The sequence below is a fragment of the Poromitra crassiceps genome, assembly GCF_964638095.1.
Source record: "Poromitra crassiceps genome assembly, chromosome: 6".
Taxonomy (NCBI): Eukaryota; Metazoa; Chordata; class Actinopteri; order Beryciformes; family Melamphaidae; genus Poromitra; species Poromitra crassiceps.
The window spans coordinates 46,953,924-46,981,612 of NC_139627.1; the positions used below are offsets into that span (position 1 = coordinate 46,953,924).

The window sequence follows — 27,689 nt, forward strand, 5'->3', positions numbered from 1 at the left end:
ATCTATGAATCCTCCATTCAGTGGAAAGGAAATGCATAAAGTTTCCCCATTCTTTCAGATCGAGTTGTACACTCTCTACACCCCAGCAGCATCACAGCAGATGGGTTGAAACCCTTGTCTAGAGAGAAAGCTGTTGACCGATCCCTCCAGTCTGTACTTTGACATCAGTAGAGCCATTAGAACACGTTATGTCAGTTGTTTCTTACTTATAAAAACACCTTGCATGGCAAGATTGTCAGTACTTTGATAACATTCCCTGACCTTTTGATCTGAAGGAAAATGTAATGAACAGCTCTATCAAATTTACTGGCCACCTGATTTCCTGTATTACTATGGTTATATACATTTATCTATATAGGCCACGCCCATTTCTTTCTGACTGGATATATTGCCATTTCGATTTTTTCCAGCCTAGTTTTCTTTTTGGCATTACATACCGTTAAAATTGGTCAGATGTTGTGGGCATGTGGGGACTGGGGAGTCTATTTTTACAAAATTGCCTCATGAACACATTGTCCTATCTTGACCAAATCTAGTACACGTGTAGGTGTCTCCGCTGATATGAGGTAATGTGCAAGATTTGGTGTCATTTTGCCAAGCAACTTTTTAAATGTTAATGCCCATCAGTGAATCAGATAATAGTAGAAATTAAATTATTTCATTCAGAAACAAAACACTTGACCAGTGGATGAGATCAACACAGCGCGCCTTCCTCAGAGTATTTTGAATTCACCTTTCACCCCAAAGGCCTCCTAACAGAAATATGCTGACTCATTCTTCTTCTTCCTCTTCTTCTTTTGTTTTATGGCGGTTGGCAAACAGCATTATGCTGACTCATTCTCACAGGCTGCACCTCTCTAACTTTGATTCCCCCTCAGCCCCGGTTCTGTTTGTTTTTCAAACTCCACAATGTTGTGTCAAATGAAAAGGCCTCTCTCTGGGTAGCAGGGCAGGCCAGGCCACCTAGCTTCGTCTCAATAGTTGGAAAACTATTTCTAAATAGGCATACGACTTATTATATTTCTTCATGAAGAATACATCAATCCATAAGAAAATTCATCGCCCGGGTTCAAAATTTCTCCAATTATTTATTTCGAGTTGCAAGAAAGATGTACAGGGTAATTGGCGTGAAAGTAGTTCAGGATAAGGCATTATGCGAAATGTGAGAAATAACTGTTCAACTTTTTTGTTATGTCGTATTTATAATAGTTATCAGGGGAATCAGGCGGAGTCACAACATAGTCTTAGCAGAAAGCCTTTCTGTTTTTCCCTGCTCGAGGTCACAGTAACATAAGTTTTGATCTCCCCTATTTCCTGTTATTGAGAAAACTGCCTTTCTGTGACATGTAAGTGATTACCAATCACTTACAACAAATCGTTTTTCTCCTGAGGTGAACTTTTTCCAAAACACATTTTTGGCCCAACTAATCTTATTTTCGGAGTGAACATTTTCCATTGGCCACTCCTCCAGATATGATCAATCAATTGAGGCCTGCCTTTCCAATCTCTAGTCACGAACCCCCAGTCACGTCTAGTAAGTTGCAAAACAACATCTTGTGACCTCTTTTCTCTCCACAACAGCTCTTTAAGATAGATAGATAGAGTACTGTATTAATCCCCTGGGGGAAATTCTTGTGTTACAGCAGAAGCCAATGTCAGTTGTACAAACACACACAACACACATACACACACACGAGAAAGAGTCAATGTCAAAAATCTAAAATAGACATAGAAACCATGTCAGAAACATGTAAAAAAAAAAGCACAGCATTTAAGTTACCTATCTACAATAAAGTTAAATAAAATAATATACGAAATTGCACCTGTAATTTACAGCTGTAGTAAGCACACTATGTTCTATGTGGACAAATGGGTTGGAAACTCCTCAAATCCTGTTTTTCTTTTTTCTTTTCTTTTTTTGTTATTCACAAGGCAAATAGGCCTACAAGACAAGTGAAAATAAAAAATAAATATTTTGTTATTTTAAGAATTTGTGTGAAGTCTGGATTGGATGTATAAACTGACACAGCTCAACCGTGGTCTGCTGCTATTTATGAGCTAGCCTCAACTTGAGGCTAAACGTACTGAGCATGCTCAGTATGAGCGAGAAGCGCCTGGCTAGCGGGGGCTATCGAAATCTATTGTGTCTTGTAGCAATGATTTGATTAAGACGGTTTCTGAATGTTACACACTAAAACACAACTTAAAACAAAGCTTCAGGCTTCAGATTTGATCGCAGTAAACACTCACCGTTGATGATCAGTCACACCATTTCCTCAGAGTGACAGACGTGGCAACGGGTTAAAAGCCTGTAGTCTTGAGACTTGTCTTGAGGCTTGATGAGAAAATCTGTCTGTCTGTGAACTCTGCTGTGTCACTACCGTTCTTTTAATACTGTAACGTTCCCGGTATCTCATGAGGCAGAGGCTTCTTGATGGTACAAGGTTCTTTATTCTCAGTTAGTTATATTACAACTCTCAGCGGTTGTCACGCTCAAAGCTAGCAGCCTTCCCTTCTAGCAGTGTGTGTAGACTGACGCGCATGCTCAGTTCACTCCGGAAGTATCCCCACAGCATAGTGTTCCCCAATACAACACTCCCACACATCAGTTCCTATCTGCAGTTGAGACCATAGATATATATAAAGGCTAGATAGCTTACCCGCGCTGCCGGCCAATGGAGAGCGACGTCGTCGCATGGCGGCCATCTTGCTACAGGGAGCTACTAGGAGTTATGAGCATCTGTTGTTGGGTTAGTATGGCAACATCATATGATCATAACTCCTAGGGAAATGGATGAAACTGCATGAAACTTTGTGCCTGAATCCCTCTCATGGCATAGATGCTTCGGTTTAATTTTGGTGTAATTTGGAGCTCATCAAAAAAATAGTGTTTTTAGTTTTTTTTTTTTTTTTTGGTCTATCTCGGGAACGGAATATGCTTGTAATAAACCAAACCGTTTGTAAATCCGTCAAGATTTCAGCGGGTTATGAGTATTTTTGTCTGTGCAGGTCACCAGCTACCATAGAACGTACCAGAAAGGCACTGTAGCAAGATGACGGCCGTTCAACGACGCTGCTGACTCCGCCTTAAGCCATCTAGCCTTTATATATATCTATGGTTGAGACACTACCAATGCTCACCCCTGTATGTGTACTGCTGATTCGCTACATACTCCCCGCCCAACAATAAGGTCAACGCCCACGTTGATAACACATCACACACCCCCTTGTACCAAAACATCTTTTTTTTAACAGCTTCTTTGTTTTTGTTTTCTTTCCAACCACATTTTATGTTGCACTCTCAGACTTCCCCACATCTCCTCCCCCACAATATCTCATGTCATGCACATCCTTTACTTTCTGTTACAACATTTCAACATCTCCAACCACCATCTCCTCTCTTTTTTTTTTTTTTTTTTTTTTTTTTTTTTAACACGTTCACTGCCAACAACGTGTAAACACGTTTTCAGAATCCAGCTGTTGACTGCCAGCGACGTGTAAACACGTTTTCAGAATCGATTTTTTTTTTTTGACGGTGGGACGTTGATCTAACCCTTTTACGTCTCTTATATAAGTATTGGACGTGTACAACGTGTACAACCCATTCCACCGACCCACTAAGTGGCGACAAGGAAGTAGGAAGGCAAGCAAAAAGCAGTGTGATCCATTTCCATTCTCATGAAAATGGATTGGCGGAGGCGCTTTCGTTTCCGCGCTGATTGCTGGCGGTGCGGGATTGCAAACGTGCATGGTGGATTGCGGATGGAGCACACTTTGAGGCACGCAGCGTAAATATGACCAGAGTCGCAGGGGCTTCATCGGAGCTCTCGGCCAGGGCTCCGGGAGGCGGGCGAGTCCAGCCGGGCTTCCTCGGGGAGCGGCCACGCAGACAGGCACAGCCAGGCACAGCCGCACAGCGGCAGCGGGGCAGTGAGACTGGTGACACGCTTGTGGTGCAGCAGGCTATTTTGCAAATTGGAAACAGCCATAAAAGGCTTTTAGAATGGGATTTTCAACCCATTCTTTTTTGTTTCTTTTTCGCTCTAATTTAGAGTAATTTAATTTCTATTCAGAAATTTATTTGAGAGGTCGAGAGTATGAGAAAGTGCATTTGCACAGGTAGGAAAGTGCTTGTGACAGGGCGCTGCAGCCAAGAAGAACGCCCACGGAGGGAGGAGTTGAGCAGAGGGGAGTTTCCTGCTGTTATGGAGGAAATTACTGTTCAAAACTATTGTTTAGGTCTTACTGATGCCAAAAATGAATGGTTAAAGTGATCGAATTTCACAAAAAGCCGTTTATCTCGGAATATTTTTTCTGACGCTAAAACCATGCTGTATTCAATTGCTAATGCTTACATAACTACTAACTCTACAAACTAACTCTTTTAGACAGAGAAAGTACACATTCTATTAGTACTTTTGAGATATTGTATGTTCACAAACTCCAAGCAGAAAATAATCCTCGGCTCTTGTAAAATGAGCCAGAATCCTCAAAAAACGGCTTGGCAGAAGCTACCTACAGCAAAAAAAAACGGCTGGCAGTCAATGTGTTAATACAACTCAAAGTTGTTGAATCGTCCTGGAGCCCTTGGCTCTCTCCGTGGCCGTGTTAGTCTCTGTGAATCTGTCTGCGGGGCTGATCCCACCTGCAGTGTCTCTGGGCTTTCACGTCCCTGAGTGGGGCCCGCCCGGTCATAGCCGGACGCCCCTCTCTGTGGAAACAGAGTCCTTCTTTCAGCCGGTCTAGGTGAAACCGCCGGGCGGCCGAGATCTGGGGGAAAGGTGCACCCCCCCCCGGTATGGGGCCAACCTGTCTCGGTGGAGTACCTTCTTGCCACCAAGTGGCATCTGCACTCGGTACACCACCTCCCCCATTCTCTCCATGACCCTGCATGGGCCTGTCCAGTGACAGTCCAGTTTAGGGCTACGCCCTTTTTTTCTCCGGGGTGTGTACACCCAGACCAACTCCCCCCCCTGGAAATGGTTTCCCTTTGCCCTCACATCATAATTTCTTTTTTGTTTCATGCCTGCTTTCTCTAGCTGGTCCCGAGCGAAGTGGTGAGCGGACTCTAAGCGATCTTGTAGCCTCCTGGCGTACTCTCGCCCTGGGGGAGCGTCCAGTGCACCTGGTGGCTTGCCGAACGCCATTTCTGCTGGTGTCCGCAGTTCTCGACCTAACATGAGCAGAGCTGGTGTGCAGGAGGTGGACTCTTGTGTGGCAGATCTGTAGGACATGAGGATGAGAGGCAGGTGCGTGTCCCAGTCCTTCTGGTGCTCCTCCGTGAGGATGGCCAACTGCTTTTTCAGCGTTCGATTGAATCTTTCTACAAGGCCATCGCTCTGGGGGTGCAATGCTGTGGTCCGTGTCTTTTTAATGTTCAGTTTCTCGCACATGGTGGCGAACACTCGTGACTCAAAGTTTCTCCCTTGGTCACTGTGTAGGGTCTCTGGTGCTCCGAACCTACTGAACATGCCGGTTACTAGTGCGTCGACCACCGTCCCCGCCTCCTGGTCGGGTAGTGCGTACGCCTCTGGCCATTTTGTGAAATAGTCCATGGCGACCAGGACGTACTTATTTCCACTGTCTGAGCGGGGGAAAGGTCCCATCACGTCTACCGCTACCCTCTCCATTGGGGCTCCTGCTGCTAGCTGTTGGAGCGGGGCGCGAGACTGGTCTAACGGGCCTTTGTACGCTGCGCAGAGGTCGCAGCGTCGACAGAAGTCCTGTACATCTCTCCCCATCCTCCCCCAATAAAAGCCTTGTCTGATGCGGCGGAGGGTTTTGTTTACCCCAAAGTGCCCAGCCCCTACAGTTCCATGGCAGCTCCTGCACACCTCCTCCCTCAACGTCGTCGGCACTACTTTCCGCCACTTATGCTCTCCTGTCGCTGGCTCCTTCCAGGACTTCATCAGCACTCCGTTACTCAATCTCAGGGTGTCGAACCCTGCCCACAGCCCTTTGGTTGTGTCGGTGGCCCCTGCCACCTCTTCCCAGGGCGGCTTCTGGCCCTCTTCTACCCATTGCAGTACTGGTGACAGCTCCCTGTCGTTTTCTTGGTGGCCCCTCCAATCCGCTGCCTCTGCCACCCGCAGCGTCCTGCACACTGGTCCATCCCCCGTGTGGTTAGGGCAGATCCTAGCTTCCTCTTGGAGCTCTCTCTCTTCCTTCTCTTTTTTCGCAGTACGTACACCCTCTCTCTGCACAGGGTCGTCGTGACAGGGCGTCTGCGTTGACGTGGCGCGCCCCTGCCCTGTGTTCTATCGTGAAGTTGTAGTCTGCCATTTTCTCTAACCAGCGGCACACTTGTCCCTCCGGCTCTCGGAAGGACCATAGCCACTGCAGCGCCGAGTGGTCGGTCCGTATGGTGAACCGCGGCTGTCCCAGGAGGTAATATCTAAAGTGTCGTAGTGCTTCTACTACGGCGAGGAGCTCCCGGCGGGTGACGCAGTAGTTACGTTCTGCTTTATCGAAAGTCTTGCTATAGTACGCCACCACCCGCTCCCCGTCCGGCCCCGCCTGGGACAGCACGGCCCCCATACCCCCATTGCTGGCATCAGTGTCTAGTAGGAACGGCAGGGCGGGGTCTGGTGCTCTAAGCACCGGAGACTCGGTCAGCGCTTTCTTGAGGGCTTTGAAGGCTAGGTGGCATTCTGTCGTCCAGTGGAAGTCTGCGTTCTTCTCTTTTAGCCTGAACAGTGGTTCCGCTATTTTAGAAAACCCGTTTACGAATTTCCTGTAGTATGCGGCTAGCCCTACGAAGCTCTCGAGTTCGCCTTTGTTTCTGGGGGTGGGCCACTCCATGACCGCCTGAGTCTTCTCTTCCAGGGTGCGAATGCCCCCCGCGCCGATGCCATGCCCTAAGAACTCCACCCTCCTCTTCAGGAAGTGGCACTTGTCTGGGTGTAACTTTAGACCCGCCTCTGCTATCTTCTGCAGGACTTTTCGTAACGCCCCCACTGCTGCCTGGAACGTGCCCCCGTGTGTCAAGATGTCATCTAAATACACGACGCATTCGGATCGGGGAATGTCTCCCAGCAGCTTCTCCATTAACCTCTCGAACGTTGCTGGTGCGTTGCACAGCCCGAAACTGAGTACTCGAAACTGCCACAGCCCCTTCTCTGTGCGGAAGGCGGTCTTTTGTTTGGCATCGTCACGGAGGGGCACCTGCCAGTACCCGCTACGGAGGTCTAGGGATGAGAACCAGGATGACTCTCCCGCGGCGTCTAACAGTTCCTCGATGATGGGCATCGGGTATGCGTCTTTTTTGTCACTTTGTTCAGCCCCCTATAGTCTACACAAAATCGCTTTTTTTGCACAGTAGGTCTTTTACATTTTATATTTTTAATTTTCAATTCTTAATTGACATGCTGTAGATCCGTTGGGTCGTACTGTAAATTCCAAGGTGTACCAAGTCCTTGAAGGTGGATGAATGTGTGTTGACTGTATTGTATTGTATCGATATGTGTACTGTCATCTTTAACACTTTGTATTGTTTTTTTCAAGTTTGTAAGACACGTCTTGGTGAAATCAAAGACAAATTTCCACCTGTGGACAATAAAGTTTTCGTATCGTATCGTATCGTATCTATATCTATGATAACTCAAAGGAGAACCTCACCCAAAAACTAAAAACAATGCATTTTGGGATGAACTCAGATCAACTCTTGATAACTGTCAAACTAAATGAATGCCTGCTAAACTGTTTAGTTTCCAGATGTGTGATTGTTTTGTTTTGTTGCGACGTTCAAGATCAGGAACACGTAGTCGTACAATGTCAACGTTTTATTCTGGTGATTGGGTTGAACAAGGAATCGCACACATACTCACAAGAGAGGTGTTTTTCATTTATTGAAAATGGTACGGTCAATAAAAAAAGAATCTGTGAAAAATTGAACTGAGCGCAGTGCTGTCGGCAGATACTCTCATATGCATCCAGCCTGAGCAGTTCCCTGCTGGGGAGTTGATGCTCAGGCTTTCATTCCCCCTGCCGACCTCAGCTGCTCAGTCCAGCCTCGCCTCGGCCCGGGCAACGTGAAGAAACCAGACCCAGAGCTGGGTGCAGGAGTGAAGGAGAGTGCGCGTGCGCATGTGCGTGTGTGTGTGTGTGCGTGAGAGAGAGGGGGGGGGAGGGGTGACCTTGGTTAATTCATCCTATACTGTACACATTCTCTAGCACTTTTATTCAAAATAGAGCTTGTACTGTCATTGATCTTGCTGTTGAATTCATTTGATTGAATTCAGTGCCATGCCCAGAGGTTAACTGTCTTCTATGCATTTCTGAGCACGAAAACCTGGTGAAACTATTGCTTAAGTGGGAAGCTGAACAAGTGTGTGTGTGTGTGTGCGTGCGTGTGCGTGTGTGTGTGTGTGTGTGTGTGTGTGTGCGTGTGCGTGTCTCCTCATCATTTATCCTCCTGCCCTCTCCCCAGCTCTCAGTTTAGCCTCAGGATCCACACTGCTCGACCTCGAGCTCTGGCCCGGCCCGGGTCGATACGGGCATGAAGCCCGGCTCAACGCTCGCCCCTCGCTCCTGGATCGACCCCACATCCCTCCCTGCTGCAGAGAGAGAGAGAGAGAGAGAGATTTGTATGGGTTTTTCAGTTACATTAATTCATACAGTTCCTATTTATATTCTTATGAAGACCTCACAAGGATAGAAAGATGGAAAGAAATCTTCCAAAGTGAGGAATTATTTTGTCTTCAATTCTTTTTTTAACCAGGGTAATCAGATTGAGATTCCCATCTCTTTTTCAAGTGGGCCCTGGCCAAGAAATATAATACAACATTAAAACCAACACAAGTAAAAAAGAAAAGAAAAACGACAATAAGGTCACATGAGAAGTAAATAAAATTGGTTCACAATTCAAATAAAAAGGCAAATTTTAAAACGCCCTGCAGCCCGCATTCGCAGCTCGGCCGCTGCGCAGCCTTGCCCGCAGCTCGGCTGCTGTGTGGTCTTGCTATTGCCGCGCACACAATCTCCCTCTCTCTCTCCCTCAGTCTCTCTCGTGAGCCTCAGACTGATGACATCACTGATGACATCATCACTGATGACATCATCAGTGATGTCACTGATGACATCACACTGACAGACACACACACTGATGACATCAGTGATGATGTCGTCAGTGTGTGTGTCTGTCTCTTGTGTGTGTGTTTGTGTGTTCATATGTGTGCCTGTCTGTCTCTGTCTGCGTGTGTTATTATTGTTGTTATTATCATTATTATATACTGATGAGCACTCCTTGGCCAGCCCAGCAATTGTCCAATTTGTTCTTTGAAATTAGTCTAAAAGTGTTATTTAGTCTAAAACAGACCCGTAAAGAAGGTGAAGAGAAATCATCATAACTCTACAACGTGTAGAGCTCAGCTCACCTTTGGCCTGGCTGCATGCTGCAATGTTGGGCTTCTCGGGCGGCGCCTTTCCTCTCACTGCGGCCCGGAGCTTCTGCAGCACGTAGCTGCAGGCTGCACACACAACACGACAAGATCAGAACCGCATGGAAATGGAGGAGAACAAGCTTTGGTACGACAGGGAGAAGAATGGTTTTGGGCAGGTATTGTTCGACAAGACACTAGTGCTCGACATTCATAACACGTGTGCTGGAGTTGCAAAAAAAAAACGTGGAAATAGTAGATATATAAAACATGTGCATATAATGAGTTAGTATATAGAGCCAGAGCAGCTGCACCAAACCCTCACCTGATCTATGAATCCTCCATTCAGTGGAATGGAAATGCATAAAGTTTCCCCATTCTTCAGATCGAGTTGTACAATCTCTACACCCCAGCAGCATCACAGCAGATGGGCTGAAACCCTTGTCTAGAGAGAAAGCTGTTGACCGATCCCTCCAGTCTGTACTTTGACATCAGTAGAGCCATTAGAACACGTTATGTCAGTTGTTTCTTACTTATAAAAAGTAAAACACCTTGCATGGCAAGATTGTCAGTACTTTGATAACAATCCCTGACCTTTTGATCTGAAGGAAAATGTAATGAACAGCTCTATCAAATTTACTGGCCACCTGATTTCCTGTATTACTATGGTTATATACATTTATCTATATAGGCCACGCCCATTTCTTTCTGACTGGATATATTGCCATTTCGATTTTTTTCCAGCCTAGTTTTCTTTTTGGCATTACATACCGTTAAAATTGGTCAGATGTTGTGGGCATGTGGGGACTGGGGAGTCTATTTTTACAAAATTGCCTCATGAACACATTGTCCTATCTTGACCAAATCTAGTACACGTGTAGGTGTCTCCGCTGATATGAGGTAATGTGCAAGATTTGGTGTCATTTTGCCAAGCAACTTTTTAAATGTTAATGCCCATCAGTGAATCAGATAATAGTAGAAATTAAATTATTTCATTCAGAAACAAAACACTTGACCAGTGGATGAGATCAACACAGCGCGCCTTCCTCAGAGTATTTTGAATTCACCTTTCACCCCAAAGGCCTCCTGACAGAAATATGCTGACTCATTCTTCTTCTTCCTCTTCTTCTTTTGTTTTATGGCGGTTGGCAAACAGCATTATGCTGACTCATTCTCACAGGCTGCACCTCTCTAACTTTGATTCCCCCTCAGCCCCGGTTCTGTTTGTTTTTCAAACTCCACAATGTTGTGTCAAATGAAAAGGCCTCTCTCTGGGTAGCAGGGCAGGCCAGGCCACCTAGCTTCGTCTCGATAGTTGGAAAACTATTTCTAAATAGGCATACGACTTATTATATTTCTTCATGAAGAATACATCAATCCAAGAAAATTCATCGCCCGGTTCTCCAATTATTTATTTCGAGTTGCAAGAAAGATGTACAGGGTAATTGGCGTGAAAGTAGTTCAGGATAAGACATTATGCGAAATGTGAGAAATAACTGTTCAACTTTTTTGTTATGTCGTATTTATAATAGTTATCAGGGGAGTCAGGCGGAGTCACAACATAGTCTTAGCAGAAAGCCTTTCTGTTTTTCCCTGCTCGAGGTCACAGTAACATAAGTTTTGATCTCCCCTATTTCCTGTTATTGAGAAAACTGCCTTTCTGTGACATGTAAGTGATTACCAATCACTTACAACAAATCGTTTTTCTCCTGAGGTGAACTTTTTCCAAAACACCTTTTTGGCCCAACTAATCTTATCTTCGGAGTGAACATTTTCCATTGGCCACTCCTCCAGATATGATCAATCAATTGAGGCCTGCCTTTCCAACCTCTAGTCACGAACCCCCAGTCACGTCTAGTAAGTTGCAAAACAACATCTTGTGACCTCTTTTCTCTCCACAACAGCTCTTTAAGATAGATAGATAGAGTACTGTATTAATCCCCTGGGGGAAATTCTTGTGTTACAGCAGAAGCCAATGTCAGTTGTACAAACACACACAACACACAACACACATACACACACACGAGAAAGAGTCAATGTCAAAAATCTAAAATAGACATAGAAACCATGTCAGAAACATGTAAAAAAAAAAAAGCACAGCATTTAAGTTACCTATCTACAATAAAGTTAAATAAAATAATATACGAAATTGCACCTGTAATTTACAGCTGTAGCAAGCACACTATGTTCTATGTGGACAAATGGGTTGGAAACTCCTCAAATCCTGTTTTTCTTTTTTCTTTTCTTTTTTTGTTATTCACAAGGCAAATAGGCCTACAAGACAAGTGAAAATAAAAAATAAATATTTTGTTATTTTAAGAATTTGTGTGAAGTCTGGATTGGATGTATAAACTGACACAGCTCAACCGTGGTCTGCTATTTATGAGCTAGCCTCAACTTGAGGCTAAACGTACTGAGCATGCTCAGTATGAGCGAGAAGCGCCTGGCTAGCGGGGGCTATCGAAATCTATTGTGTCTTGTAGCAATGATTTTATTAAGACGGTTTCTGAATGTTACACACAAAAACACAATTTAAAACAAAGCTTCAGGCTTCAGATTTGATCGCAGTAAACACTCACCGTTGATGATCAGTCACACCATTTCCTCAGAGTGACAGACGTGGCAACGGGTTAAAAGCCTGTAGTCTTGAGACTTGTCTTGAGGCTTGATGAGAAAATCTGTCTGTCTGTGAACTCTGCTGTGTCACTACTAGTGCAGCTGCTCTCTTCCTCAAAAACAAAGTTAACTCCTCCTCTGACACACTGCCCGCCCCTCCAGCTCTGAGGACGTCAACTAGGCATAACCTCGCGTCACCAGGCTCTTCTAGGTTTCTATGGTCATCCCACAAACATTGTATGTGAGAAGTGTATGAAGACAAATGCTTAACAGATTAAAAGTCATCGAGGCGTCTTGTGGGTCCCTCTGTAATAGTCAAGGAAGGGTTGCCATATTTGTTTAAACCTATCTGCTTTCCCTGACATCTCATATCAGATTGTCTCCATGTAGGCTATAAGGTATAGCCTACTACATAATATATAATAATAGGCTATATATATAATATATATGGTGATGGTAATAGTTATAATTATAAGATATGGTAATAGTATAGGTATACATAATATGTGATGTAGTTTTATGTACTATATTCTATGAACTTGATACAACGTGAGATTATCATTTTAGCATCTTGAGTTATCAGACATGAAACATTGAGAAACATAAAAATAAAACAAAAAACAAAGACATACAATAACTAACTATATGAATCAGAGTCAGAATCAGAATCACTTTTATTGCCACAGTATGCAAGTTACATACGAGGAATTTGTCTGTATGCAGCGTAGCGGTCACATCAATATACAGAGATAAGAAGTAGGAAGATAACTAAAGACAATCACAAAGTTGCAAGTGCAGATGTAACCTTATGCCATTTGTTTATTTTTCTTAAGTAATTTTCCTACTATTTGAAAAAGCTATAGGTAGCTTTTTTGTTTGTTGTTACCTTGGAAACAGTATAGAAATTGTAGTTCTGCACAGAACAGATGGATATTTGGTTTAATTTGAAGCACTCTAGCCTTATAATTTGATACTTGCCAGCAAGACAGATACGTTTGAGAGCATGATTGATTGATTGTGAGTCAGTATTGTTGAAACTTTTAAACAGATCAACTTCAACCCAGAACTCATGAGAAAAAGCACATTCATAAAATAAATGAGAGATGGATTCAACGTCTATTCCACAAAAAGAGCACATTGGAGAAACATCAGGTTTGAATTTATGTAAAAGAAAAATATTGCAAGGGTAGTATCTATGTAAAATGTTCAAGTGAGTTTCTTTTATTTTGTTTGGAATAAGAAATGGATTAGGGTCTGACGACCAAATTATTTCATTCTCATTCTCAGTCGTTAGGTAGCCTATGGGAATTTTGGTTAAATGCATGGAATGAGGTCTGTGGTTAACAAAAGTGCATGAAACAGTGAAGTTTGTGTTGTTCAGGAAGATAATCTTCACAAATGAGGACCACTTTTATGACTTTTGAAGTGTAAATGCATTTTTATGACGATTTTCAAAAAAATTAGTTCATTGCATATTAATTTCCCCCATGCATCTCACACACAGGACCCGGGGAACATAGGGATGACCCACACACACACACACACACACACACACACACACACACACACACACACACACACACACACACACACACACACACGGGGAGACCGTTATTTTAGATACACGTTTGGATGAAGTTGTGCTGAAGGATCAGAAGAAGAAGAAGAAGAAGAAGAAGAAGAAGAAGAAGAAGAAGAAGAAGAAGAAGAAGAAGAAGAAGAAGAAGAAGAAGAAGAAGAAGAAGAAGAAGAAGAAAAAACAGAAGAAGAAAAACAGAAGAAGTAATAAGGCAGAAGGAAGTTAGGAAATTGCTAAACTGGCTGTAGGCTGTAGATAAGAGTGGCATGGTTAATCGTGTTTCCTTTGGCTTCACTGATTTAAGCGACTCTGTTTTTATCACGCCCACACAACACGCTGCTGTGGACACAGCTATGCTAACCTAGCATCTCATGCTAATGGAAACTGATAGCAGTCTCTGGCCACTGATAAGGTGGGCATAACGTTATGTCAATTTTAACTCCACGTAACTAGGTTAACAATACATAGAAAAAAAACATTTCATAGCGGGTTGTTTTTAAACCTTTAGCGCAACGCTATACACAACGGCAACGTTTAGTGTAACGTTTTAACTAGCGTTAGATCGATCGTTCGTTTATTGAACTTCACTAGCGTGCTAACGTTGCCAAAAGCTAGCAGTGCAAGCTAACCATAGCATGCTGCTGTCAGCGCTGTGTAAACCCGGGTAAATGTAAATGTTTTGCTAGCGTAATATTGTTAACGCTATTCATCATTAACATGACTTGTTAACGCCACATAATCTAGGCGACATTATGTAGTTAACGTTATAGATGCTAACGATAACGTTACTGTAATCCAAAGAACAGCTCATTCCCTTTATGCTAACTTGCGCTGCTACAGATAATACAGGTCAGCTAACAGTAACGGTAATTAACCTATTTGACAGTTATCAGGCGTTTTCTGTCTGATCTCCTCGGATCTACGCGAGGTTACCTCGGATCTGGCAAGTGTCACTGTCCTATAGAGATGTGACGTTACACACAGAGTAGTTTATGAGATAATTGTGTGTAAGCCTAAATTACATAACGCTAGGTCTGACTCCTGTTTGGAGAGAAGTAACGAAAATCTGGCATTGGCCTGGCTATTTTGCAAAAGTCTGCAGAGTCTGGTAGAACAAGACATGAGTCTTTTACTGAATGATTTGAAGTAGGCTAATTTAGACTAATTCTCCCATTCAGCATATAGATGACTCACCGAGTAGCACTTTATTTCAGTCAAATATCAAGTTACGTGAAGTTTATCACAACAATTCAGAAAAGGTCTCTTCACTCAGAAATGGAGATTGGTGACACAATCTACATACGAGCAAACGACACACATCTGGGGCTAAAACAGCTATATGGATTTATACATTACTTGCTTACATGTCTGGGAAACCTACGGCTATGTATCGAATCAGCTGATGTTAATGCCACAATGTGTCTTCTACAGGCAACTGTGACAGAGTAATTGAGCCAGAGCAGGAGGAGGAGGACCAGTTCACCTGTGAAGAGGAGGATCAGAGAGGAAGAGGACTGCAGATGGCCGGCTTCCTGGATAACTTCCGCTGGCCGGAATGTGAATGCATCGACTGGGGGGAGAGGAGGAACGCCGTGGCGTCCGTCACCGCAGGAGTTCTGGTCAGTAGGGAGTTTAAGCGGTGACGTCTTAAGGACGGGGTTCCAACCAGATTGCCATAGTCCCTGGAAGCACATATCACTAAGCTGCGTGACACCAAAACACTTCTTCCTGAGTGCTGCTGGAAATAGCGGACATGCCTATGAACAAAGAAGAAATTCTGTCAAATTAGCAGACGTATTTAACAAATACTCTTTATCCATGCAACTGCCAACTACTAATGATATAATTGAATATAGTATACACGGAATGACAGTGCCAAATACGATGAAAACTTGTAATTCACATGCTAACAGCTTGGTGTACTGCGGGGTATGTCAAACTACTACTCCTCCCGTAGTCGGCAGCTGGGCTTCAACGGGGGGGGGGGTGGCTAGATAGAATCACGCATGCGCAAAGTGGGTCTTGTTGCCGTTGCTGCTTAAACTCCCTAGTGTCCTGGAGAAAGGGAGACTATCATTCATATCGTTGTGAGGCGAAAACTGTATCGGCACTTTTGCTGATTTTTATGTCTTTACTTAGGCTAAATATAAGGATGACATGAGTGTCTAAGCACTGAGACCCTTAAGCCTCTGAAAGCCCTATTGGATAAACAAAAAATGCATTGTTAAGGCAAAACATCTGCTTTTCTTCATTCTTGGAAAGTTCACATTTTGGAGATAGAAGTTTTCGGCAAAGGCAAAGACAGTCATCTTTCAGTCATTGTTAACATCAAATGTTAACAATGTATTCTCTCTTTTCCAGTTCTTCACAGGCTGGTGGATTATGATCGACGCAGCGGTGACCTACCCAACCCAGGTTGAGATGAACCACGCCTTCCACACATGCGGGGTCTTCTCAACCATAGCGTTCTTCATGTAAGTGCTGGTCACTGAACGTCAGGAAGAGAGAGAGAGACTCTGGTTGGACTCATCCCTCTCATTTCACACGCACATCAATAACCTCCTGGCTAAAGTCAGAGCCAGAATCACTTTTCTGTTTCGCAACAAGGCTTCTTTCACCCACTCCGCCAAACAAACACACTCGTAAAAATGACCATCCTCTCAATGTTCGATTATGCTGACACCATCTATAAAATGGCATCGAAGGGTCTCCTCAGCAAGCTTGATACGCTCCACACCACTCAGTGATTCGTTTTGCCACAGGTGCACCCTTCAGAACCCACCACTGCCAACTCTACAACCTGGTGGACTGGCCCTCCCTTTGCACCAGGCGGGAACATCACTGGCTGCAACGAGTCTACAAAACTATCCTTGGCAAATCTCCTCACTATCTCTCAAACCTCCTGCACATCTCCCACAGCACTTAAGATCCAGCCACTTCATTATGCTCATCATCACCTCAAAAGTCCATACTAGCTTTGGCCGTAACTCCTTCCGTTTTGCTGCTGCAAACGACTGGAACACACTACAAAACACACTTAAATTCACAACTCTCATCTCCCTCAACACCTTCAAACACAACTTGTATCAGGTTATAGTGGACAGCTGTTACCTGCTGACCTGCCCTCTCCCTCCTCTCTCTTTCTTTTATAATATACATAAGCACACCCTGTATCTTCTATCCTCTTCTTGTGCTTATTAGTGCTGACAGATCTTAGCTCTGTTTTATTTGCCCGTTTTATTTATCTTGCCTATGTACCTTTGTGTTGTTCCGTGCTGACTTTGTTATTTTACGTGTTACTTTGTGTCTTTTATTGAATCTTGCTGAGCCCTCTTGGCCAGGTCGTCGTCGTAAATGAGAACTGGTTCTCAACCGATTTTTACCTGGTTAAATAAAGGTTAAAAACAACAACAACAAAAACAGTGCGTAACTGCGTCACTGTACTCGTTCAAGCCAGTTCAAGCTCTCGGTGGAGGACCTCAGTCAAGTGAGACAAACACGTCCCAAGAAGAAGAGATACGCTGCCAAATTTAAACACGAGACCTTCCCGTTTCTAACCGCTAGCCACATTAGCAAACACCATCCGTTTTGCACATTTTGCAAGCTGTTTTGCAAGCTGTGTGTTTTGCAAGCTACAGTATGTCGAGCTATGTCATTTTGCAAGCTATGTAGCCAGTATATGTTCCCCACCATAGAATACGGTGGGGAAAATGACGTTAGCAAACATGCTAAACATTGATGCCAAACACAAACAAGCTGGAACCACAGAGTGGAACTTCTACCATATTCCATAATTCACTGACACTCTCAATGTTTGCCCTTGATCATTTTTGTGATGTAAATTTTAGATGCTCACTTTTGATCACACCTTTTTGTACATGTATGTTTATTTTATTTTATTTTATTATTACCAGTATTTATTTTACTGTGAGTTATGAATTTAACACTTGAAAAAGTAATTTACTGTACATCCTTGTATTTATTCTATTAATTTGTGGTGTAGGCTTATATGGGCGACGCGGGGGGAGTTGCGGGGATTGTGGGGTACATTGAGGGTAAGCCATTCACCGATACCCCAGAAAATCTCCTCTTTTTCACAGCCCAATGTTGCCAGGTATCCACATCTACAAATGGAAATCTGTACAGTTTGTCTCCAGAGACATCAGTCCATAATGTAGCTTTGTGCTGTTTCAAAACAAAAAAGACAAATCTTTTAACGTCTCAATCAAATAATGGCTCTACGAAGACCCAATATTTCCAAGCACCACTGAATGCATCTAATCTCTGGCTTCAAATATTGAGGTTTTGATTTTCTGCAGGCAATTTCACAGAGTTCCTTCTCTCTCCTTTGGGGTCGGTGAAATCATCTGCTGTAGGCTTTGGTTTAAAAGAAACTTTCATACACTCGGTCCTCCACATGGCACACAGTTGAATGCCGCTGGTGTAGGCCAATCTGCTTTTAGATGGGGTTTGGTCCTCTCTGTATCCTCACTGACTGTGTCTCAATTTTCAGGATCAATGCCGTTTCTAATGGCCAGGTGAGAGGGGACTCATACGGAGAGGGCTGCCTTGGAAGGACAGGTGCGTTCCTCCTAGTGCTCCTTGCTTTTTGTAAAGTTGCCAATAAAACCTACAGAGTGTCTGGAATGTGCATTGTTGCTCATCTACAAAGGGGTTGAAAATGACAAGAGTAGACCTGCCAAGAATAATAACAAATCTATATCTACAGTACATTATCCATATAGGCATATGAATAATAACAAATCTATATCTACAGTACATTATCCATAGGCATATGAAAGTGTAGAGACGCTACCACTTTGTGTAGAGCCACTTAAACAGGCCATCAATCATCAGTCTGTTTGATACAGGGGCACGTTCAATAGGAAGTTTAAAATAAACTGTTTATTACGGATTGTTATTGCCCGAGAAAGTGATCCTGTGACTGTTCCTTGAAGAATTGTCCGAGCCAATTGCGGATCCGTGCTACAGCAAGCTTGCACGTAGCCAATGAAAATGCAGGATCACCTCGGATCTGCATTTTAATCGTACCTCAAAAGCAGTTTAATAAATCCCATAATTTAGCAGATGCTTTTATCCCAAGTGACTTAGATTTTGTCAACAATAGTACAATCAACTCAACTGTGCATCACAGTCTTCATCAGCTAAGACCTTTAAAATGGAGCAAGTAGCATTTGTTAATATTTGTTGATGGTGAAGGATTTATTTTCTTTTTTGTAGAAGGCCGGTTAGTTCAACAAGGGCGGGTATAGCCTGAAGAGGTGTGTTTTTAGTCTCCGCCGGAAGATGGGCAGTGATTTGGACGTTCTGACACGTAGGGAAAGGAGGGGCGAGGCGATCTGCAAGGGTGGAGGAGTGGAGTGAACGAGGCGAGGTTTGGAGCCTGATCATGCAGCAGATGTAACTGCCCTGTAGGGGGCAGTCTGATGTACCGCCCCGTAGGAGAGCAGTGTCTTAAATTGGATGCGTGCCGACCTGGGAAGACAAGTGAAGAGACTGGAAGAGAGGGGTGATGTGACACGTGAGAGAATTTAGGTTGGTTGAACACCAGCCGAGCTGCAGCGTTCTGGATGAGCTGCAGCGGTCTGATGGCAGAGGCAGGTAGCCCAGCCAGGAGAACATTGCAGTAGTCCAGGCGGGCAATGACAAGTGCCAAATACACATTTTCCCCAGCAAACGGCACTGAAAGTCAAGCTGAAATTAGACTTCCTTCCGATTGAAACAGGGTAGAGAGGCGGGACAGAGCGTTTGGAGGAGTTTGGGGCTGCGAGGCGAGTCAAGTGCCCTGCCCTGCAGTGCCTCTGAGCAGAGGGAGATGGCAGTCTGCTAAATAATGTATTTTACCCGACAAATCTGAAACCTACCGGTCACGTTTCGATAACAGCCTATGTCACAAACACAATATAATGTAAATACAGCACCGTGGACTGCGTGCTGTTCACTGGCTGGCTCACTGTGCCCAGCCCCCAGAGCAGAGCACCGGCTGGCAGTTACCACGTGTTCTGGACGACCGATGGTGTAACTTCATCGCTCAGTCAGTCACAGACCTTTGCGTTTATAGGGCTGGCCCTGCTCTTGCGGTCCACTTGTTGCTCTGAGCCTCTGGGCAGCATATCTTCTCTGAGCCTCTGGGCAGCGTATCTTCTCTGAGCCTCTGGGCAGCATATCTTCTCTGAGCCTCTGGGCAGCATATCTTCTCTGAGCCTCTGGGCAGCATATCTTCTCATAGCGATGTTCTGTATCTTTACGAGGTGAGATCAATATTGTGATGTGAGCCTAGGTTGATGTGCTAATGAAAGTGATTAGCCCGTCCCTTTTGCCTGCAGGAGCTCGACTCTGGCTGTTCATCGGCTTCATGATGATGTTTGGGTCGCTCATCGCCTCCATCTGGATCCTGTTCGGGGCCTACGTGGTGGCCAGTGAGTGTCTCTCTCATGACTGACCACCGCATTGACTTTCTCTCTCTCATTCTTTGTCTTTGTCGCTCTGTCTCTTTCTGTACTTCTGCCTCCTTGCATCTTTCTTGCTGTCTGCCATTGCTTGCTTTATCTCTTCCCCGCAGTTGTTTTGTAATCTTAGATTGAGGCGATAATTCAGTATCGTTTCAGTGGAATCACATCATGGTGGTTTTGGTCTGCTGTCTAAATTGATAACGGGTACATTTTATTTTGAAACCCTTGACAAAATGAGGTATGGTGACTGGTGAGAATATAATTGTACTCCCCCCAGATTATTGTGATGTTTATTTCGAAAAAACATTGCCCAGTCCTAAAGTGTCCATCTTTCCTATCCTGGTGTGTGCTGGAGAACGTCTTTTGATTCTTGTGATTCACCCTGCACCAGCCGGCACCCAGGAGAGTAGCACTGCTGTGCACCCAGGAGAGTAGCACTGCTGTGCACCCAGGAGAGTAGCACTGCTGTGCACCCAGGAGAGTAGCACTGCTGTGCACCCAGGAGAGTAGCACGGCTGTGCACCCAGGAGAGTAGCACTGCTGTGCACCCAGGAGAGTAGCACTGCTGTGCACCCAGGAGAGTAGCACTGCTGTGCACCCAGGAGAGTAGCACTGCTGTGCACCCAGGGGAGTAGCACTGCTGTGCACCCAGGAGAGTAGCACTGCTGTGCACCCAGGAGAGTAGCACTGCTGTGCACCCAGGAGAGTAGCTGTGCACCCAGGAGAGTAGCACTGCTGTGCACCCAGGAGAGTAGCACTGCTGTGCACCCAGGAGAGTAGCACTGCTGTGCACCCAGGGGAGTAACCCAGGAGAGTAGCACTGCTGTGCACCCAGGGGAGTAGCACTGCTGTGCACCCAGGGGAGTAGCACTACTGTGCACAGGGCTTTCCTCAGATCATTATGTTGGTCTCGAGACTCATTAATGCCAAAACAGCTTCTCGTTTGATTTTGAAATCAGCAGCACATAACGAGGATCATGCCAGATGTTCACTCTCAACTTGGCAAGTGGTGCCTCTCTAGGAACTAACTTGACTCTAGGAACTAACTTGACTCTAGGAACTAACTTGACTCTAGGAACTAACTTGACTCTAGGAACTAACTTGACTCTAGGAACTAACTTGACTCTAGGAACTAAGACTCTAGGAACTAACTTGACTCTGGGAACTAAGACTCTAGGAACTAACTTGACTCTAGGAACTAAGACTCTAGGAACTAACTTGACTCTAGGAACTAAGACTCTAGGAACTAACTTGACTCTAGGAACTAAGACTCTAGGAACTAACTCGACTCTAGGAACTAACTTGCCTGGGTCCAGAGTCCAGACCGTCGAACCCGCCCACTCCACGGAGTTGCGTTTTGGCTGCTCTTGGTCTGGCATCGCCGTATGCAAACGTATTTTCCTCGGTCGAGAGAATGCCGAGCCAATGAGCGCCGAGGGGGACTAACGATGAGCCAATCCGGGTCAATAAACAGCACAACGGGCGGAACTAATGCCATTGTCAAGCAGTTGTAAAGTGCGCTGATAACGGCAATGGCAGCCGCCATAGATGAGAGAGACACTGCTATCGATATATTTAAATCGATTAAAAATACCATCTACTTTGAAATCCAAACGGCAGTCTGCTAGAACAGTGGTTCTCAAATGGGGGTCCGTGGCACTTTGCCAGGGGGTCCGCGAAAAGTTTGCATGTAAATAAAAACAAAAACGTTTTTTGTTGTTCCAAAAGCTTCATAGTTCAACGAAAATATTGTATGCTTTGAATCTTAAATGGTTCATGGATTATATTCTAATCTAACAAACCTATCAATTTAAAAGTCAAGCACGTTACCGTGGAAACAATTAAGCTTAGGCCAAAATCACAAATCAGAATGAGGGGGTCCCCGGTATATTTTCTATCTTGTAAGGGGTCCTTGGCTGAAAAACATTTGAGAACGTCTGTGCTAGAAGACATATTAACGTCGGATTCAGTTGGTGGTCTCTAGTGATTGGTTAGTTGAAATGGAATTCACCCGTCAGAGAAATCACTCAAGCAGAGTGCAATCTCAGACTAGTAGTAGATGGAAATGGAGTGTAGCGAGTTGACGATTCAGTCTGACATCAGGCTCGTGAACGAACAATATGCTGCTCACAATCAATGCATTCGCTAATGAAAACAGGACACATTCAACTTGAGATTCAACAACATCGGCAATTTTCACTCGCCCGCCGTGTTTTTCAGTTCAGGAACATGGAGGAATTCAGGAACGTGGAGGAATCATCATAGCTGTATTTTATATCTGCAGTATTATTATATATTTTATTATAGCGCCCTGGAATCACATCAAAGTGCAGGGCTTTCGCTTGGATTCAGCTTGAGGCTTCGAGTGCGCTCTTGAGCTTCCCATCCCGCTCCTACCTTTCGCAGACTTCACATTGGATTAGTGTTTCATCAAAATCTGGAGGCACGCTGGAGGTTGGCTCTGCTAGCTAGATGATGCCCGGCTGCTGCTGCAACACCTCAGTCACACAATAAGCCTCCAGGGAGACACATTCTCAGACACGGGTCTTCATTATTCCCCGTCTCTCACTCTTGGCACTTGCTGTCCGACTCTCATGAACCGTCTGTGATAATGTGGAGCTGTAGAGTTTTCATCATATCCTACATGGGGGATCGGCATCATTAGATGAAAATCGCCAAAGCCTTCCTTTTAAATGTCATCTCAACAGAGATGACAGCGAGCAGACAGCGAGGCAGACAGAGGCAGACAGAGGCAGACAGCGAGCAAGTCTGCCTCTGTCTCTCCTTCCCACGCACACACACACAGACGCTCCAGCACTTTAGCGTTTAACCACTGACACCTTCAATTGTTTGTTATCTCTCTCTCTTACACACACACAAGTTGAGTTCAGCCCCCGGCAACACTTAGCAAACAGTTTATTTATGGATCCACTGAAGCACTCTGCAAGTGGATGCCAGCGGCTCTATGCGCGGTAACCATGGAAACATAAGTATAATCCGAATCCTTACATTTTTCACTTTTAAATGTGACAATTTCATTTGAAAGATATTGAAAATGTGATTTTATTGAAGAGAGACAGTTGAAAACGGCGTACGTTGTCATTCAGTGTGTTTTATTATATTATAATGTTCTTTCTTTTTGAAGTTTTGGCCTTCAAAAAGTATTTTGTTCCAAAAATGGGTCTTATAATCACCAGGCTTGTCTTATATTCGGACCAATTTGGTAGGTTGTTTATCCTTTCATCAACTGGCCCTTTCAATTCACTTTGATGGAAAATAACGTACATTTGCTTGCTCTTGCATACAAAACCACAATTGCATGCATCTCTCTCTCTGCCTTCAACGACATTACCAGGCAGATACACATGCAACTGTTTCTCAGTGAAATGACGACACTTACTAACTGCCACTTGTATCATGTTGTTTGCTCTCTGTCTTTGTAGAAAAGGAAGTGGCGCCTGGCCTGGCTGTGTTCTTCCAGAATGCCTTCATCTTCTTCAGGTGAGGATCACGTGGAATTTACATGAGCTTTTCATCAACAGTCAAATAACACACCTGCTGGAAAGCAGGACTACACCATAACATTATGATTCTATCAGTCTATTAAAGAGTATGTACAGTTTTCTTTTTCATCACTTTAAAAATGCTAATCCAGCAGGAGGCTGTTAAAATGCTTAAGAATCTACATTTTGTCACGTTGTGTAGGTTTACAAACTTTACATGCAGACTAATCATTTGATTTGAACCCCATTAATACAGTACTCTACTTAAATTGTCATTACATGCAAATGCCATTATCTTAATCACAATCACAATGACATCTTAATCAGAAAGGAATCATCAAATAGAACCTGGCTAACGGACCTACATTTTGTCTTCAATTGTCAATGTGTTGACCTGGTCTGTTGATTAGCCACACTGTTCCCCACTGTCAGACTGGGGAGAAAAGGATGAAAATGAATGAACTAATTTGTGCAGCTCTGTGATGATTAGTTAATGTCTCCCTAGCATTTCGATTATGATTTATTTCCTTTTGGAAGATAAATGTTATCAGATAAAATCTAAAGCATTCTAGTTAAAAATCACTGTTTCCCCAATGGAGTTCTGCAGACGGTGCTGCTAGCCACACTGTTGATTGTTAGCTCAGCCTGTTTTGAGGTGAGGTGGTGCCTGTTTGTAGTTAGGATTCTGTCAGTGTTAGTCATTCACAAGGTTTTTACTGAGAGCCAGATAATAGTACAAGGTCTCCTCCTTCTCTAAAACGCCTGCTCGCTGTAATTAAAACTGGTAAAAATAAATAAATAAGTACCTTGTTAAAACTCATGGTTTTTCCAAGGCACTTTGGCGGACATGTTTGCCTGGTCAACGCAGGCTAATTAAAGCACAATCCTCCTTGGCTGCGGCCGACAGCCTGTCTTATTGTCCGTGAAAGTTTTTTTTATTGATTTGGGGACAATGGCATGGCTGGATACCTAGCCTGTTAGTTGTTAAACTAGACAAAATAAAATACTGTGAATTATATTTACGGTTTGTCAACCGTACGCAATGCTATTGACTTTGAAAGTTGCTAGCATAACGTTAGCTTCGATCTCTCTCGTTTCGACTTGAGTTCCACGGAGTTTTAGATAGCGTGATGCGTGCGCAACTAACCCTGTAACATCCGCTGTAAAAGGGTCTACAACGTGAACGTGAACAACGTTTCCATTGCATGATTGTGACCTTTAAACTTATCCACTCTATCCATGATGTTGTATGAAGTACATTGTCTTGTTTTTTTCTCTCCCACTCTAGCACTCTGATCTACAAGTTTGGCCGGACTGAAGATTTATGGGGCTAGAGGGTCCATGATCCGGCATGTGCATTTATCCATCAACACACACACACACACACACAGTCACACACACACATTGCTTATGTGTCAACCAGCATACCGTGTTATAGCGATTTTCTTTGCTAGTGCTGCATCTCTTTTCACGTCTTTCCTGATTGGAAAATGTTTCAGCTGTATTTCCCTGACTGGACACCGTAGTTCAGATGCATTTGTAGAAGGCGTGGCGTGGGCCAGTTTCACGGTATACCACGGTTTGAAAAAGTCACTGTTCCAAAACCACTCATATTTCCCATTATACCGTTCCGACGGTATCAACTGTTTTTGGGCTGGCGTTGCTGTTAGCAGCGCGGCGCGAGCTTCTAGCCGTTAGCTACAGAACGCTGGCTGACAGGAGTCAGTGCCGCGCACACACATACTTTTCACCAACAGAAACGTTACACCGCACTGTGAAACGCTGCGTTTAGCACAAAATGACATGTGGGACAGAGTAAAAGTTCACTTAACTGCTCAGCAACCTGCTGATAGCTGCCTCAATTTATCTCCAGTTAACCGGGACGAGACATGAAGTGGGGGGCGGTTTTGCCTTCAGAGTAAAATCCTAGATTGTGTCACATTTGAGAAAATGTCTGTGCAGAGCAACCTAAATGTTTAGAGAAGTATTAAAGTATAATATAATATATAAAACACATCATGCAGTCTTCAGAGAATAATAATAAATTATGTATCTATATTTTATTTAAAAAATAAATTACATTTTGTTGAATGTTTTTTTTTAACACAGATTTTACATTCATGTAAAATGATACCGTGACTGGTGTTTCTGGTTTCTGATGTTGATCATACCATCAAAATCTCATGCTGGCCCATGCCTAATTTGCATACATCTCAAGTTTTATTTCATACTGTAAGCATGCTTCTCTTGTGAAAGTAACTTTTTTATTGTTGGAAAATGTATTTGTGTTGAATGAGGGAATTCCTTTTTGTCGCCATGAAATGCGGAGCCAATTAGTTCAATTCTGTTCCATCTTAGAAGTATTTCAGCTGTTTATTCACTTCATTGTTTGCACAGTTAAGACATTCAGTGGGTTACAGTGTAATCTCACTGTAGGGACTCACTAAGGGAAAGTGTGATGCCGTCGACCTCGATAATGTGCGTTTGCTTTTGGCTTTTCGCACTCATTTCCCAGAGACGGACTAATTTATTTGATGTAAATATGTTTTGAAGTGGTTGTGGAATAGAAACGCCAGAGCCACCGCAGAGAAGGGACGAAGCTCTTTTTTTGGCGTCGCTACTTTAGCTGCTCACTTTGTATCCTTTTATCTCAGCGGTCAACACATGCACTGGATGATGTCATCTTTTAGAGAAGCGATAGTGTTTATTTTCTTAAATCCCGTTTTGTGTTGCGGTCAGCCGCCTGTCGTCAGACGGGTCGCCGGCGTTCTGCCTCAGGATGAAGCGTTTTCTGCTAACCTGCCGTTCTGTCGTTGGTCTTTTTCTTGTATTCTGTTCTTGTCCAGGCTTAGCTCAATAGCTCAATCAGGTTCATTGTCTTCTTAGTTCAAATGATAGTTTTTGTTTCTTTTAATCAGACAAAAGTGTAGTAGATGTTTTTTTTTTTTAACCTTGACAGTTTCAACTGACAACTGCAGTCTTTCCTGCAGTTGTCTGTTGTCTTTCCTGCAGTTGTCAGTCGAAACTGTCAAGGTAAAAAAAAACATCTACTACACTTTTGTCTGATTAAAAGAAACAAAAACTATCACTTGTTCAGGCTTACCTGTTGTTTCTACTACCAGAAAAGGGACACATATCTTTTAAAATAAGGTGTACTGTATGCATTTAGAGACGGTAATGATGCTTTAGTTTTTCTTAGCAGGATCTCTGTAGCCATTTCAAACTCGTTCAGTAGGCTATTTATCAAGCCCCGTGATTCTATCAGACGGAGAGTGGAAACAACATCAAAGAACCTGTAATTGGCGAGCAAATGTGAGTATTAGGGAAAATGTTTCATCAGGAAATGGACAACCCAATACAAACCCATTTGCTGTAATCAGGGGCCCGGCAATTTGAGGACGACGGAGAGGGCTCAGATGTCGACAGATGAAGCCCTGATTGCGCTGTAGATTTGAGCAGCACAGAAATGTAGGCTACTCTCCCACCTCGCTGACAATAGACCAAATTGCTACTGAGGGTATAACAGGCTGTTTTGTATGCAGCCAAACTGAATTCCACCACACGTCTCCCCACAGCCAGCTGTGGTCTAGCAATACATTTCCAAAACTTTGGAAATGGGAAATGCATTTGGTGTGAGCTGAATCTGAAGCGGCGTGTCGACAGAGCGTTTACACGTTCGTCTTCGGGGGCCCGATGCGTCTCCTCACATTAGTTTGCTGTAATTTTCCCACAAAGCAAAACAAATGGGTTTATCTCACTGCTGCGTCCACCGATTTTACCGGGCCGCGCTCTTATTCGCTGCTCAGTCACAACAACAAATCGCTGACGTCCAATCCATGGACTTGAATGGCCTGTGTGTGAATGAAGTCGTCATTATTGTTTGAATGGGTGACAGACGCACGCACCTTGCAGGGAATTATCCTGTCAAAAGGAGGCAATTTAGGTCTGCAAGCATTTTGTAGTAGCATTTTGGTCCAAACGTACTGCTCACTTGTATTGACTTTACAGTACAATGACTGATGTTGAATACCTATTATGTAATCCACTGCAATAAAATGAAACGAAAAGAAAAGCTGCTAGCCTGGGAGTCTTTATTATTACGTGTGATTGTGGCTCAGTCAGCTACAATTCGTTTGAATTT

General features: G+C 43.9%; 1 protein-coding gene and 2 long non-coding RNA genes across 3 annotated transcripts in view; 1 reads left to right on the top strand and 2 right to left on the bottom strand.

The window, feature by feature from the left end:
* The window catches only part of LOC310778938, a 4,637-nt gene extending 1,925 nt beyond the window's left edge, over positions 1-2,712 (bottom strand). Inside the window, exon 1 of the long non-coding RNA XR_014552790.1 lies at positions 2,251-2,712. This is a non-coding gene — a long non-coding RNA (uncharacterized lncRNA). The remainder of the gene's footprint in view (positions 1-2,250) is intronic.
* Positions 2,713-7,829: 5,117 nt separating this feature from the next.
* Positions 7,830-12,078, bottom strand: LOC310779037. Its single transcript, XR_014552799.1, has 3 exons — positions 11,957-12,078; positions 9,375-9,467; positions 7,830-8,555 (listed from the first exon to the last, which is right to left on the bottom strand). It is a non-coding gene; the product is annotated as an uncharacterized lncRNA (long non-coding RNA).
* Positions 12,079-13,722: 1,644 nt separating this feature from the next.
* Positions 13,723-27,605, top strand: LOC310779055 (transmembrane protein 50B). The gene is made up of 7 exons (XM_083639552.1): positions 13,723-13,984; positions 15,004-15,191; positions 15,934-16,046; positions 18,086-18,153; positions 19,920-20,012; positions 23,489-23,546; positions 24,837-27,605. Exons 2-7 carry the CDS (start codon positions 15,093-15,095, stop codon positions 24,880-24,882), a joined length of 477 nt encoding a protein of 158 aa, XP_083495678.1. The 5' UTR covers positions 13,723-13,984; positions 15,004-15,092; the 3' UTR covers positions 24,883-27,605.
* Positions 27,606-27,689: the final 84 nt, after the last annotated feature.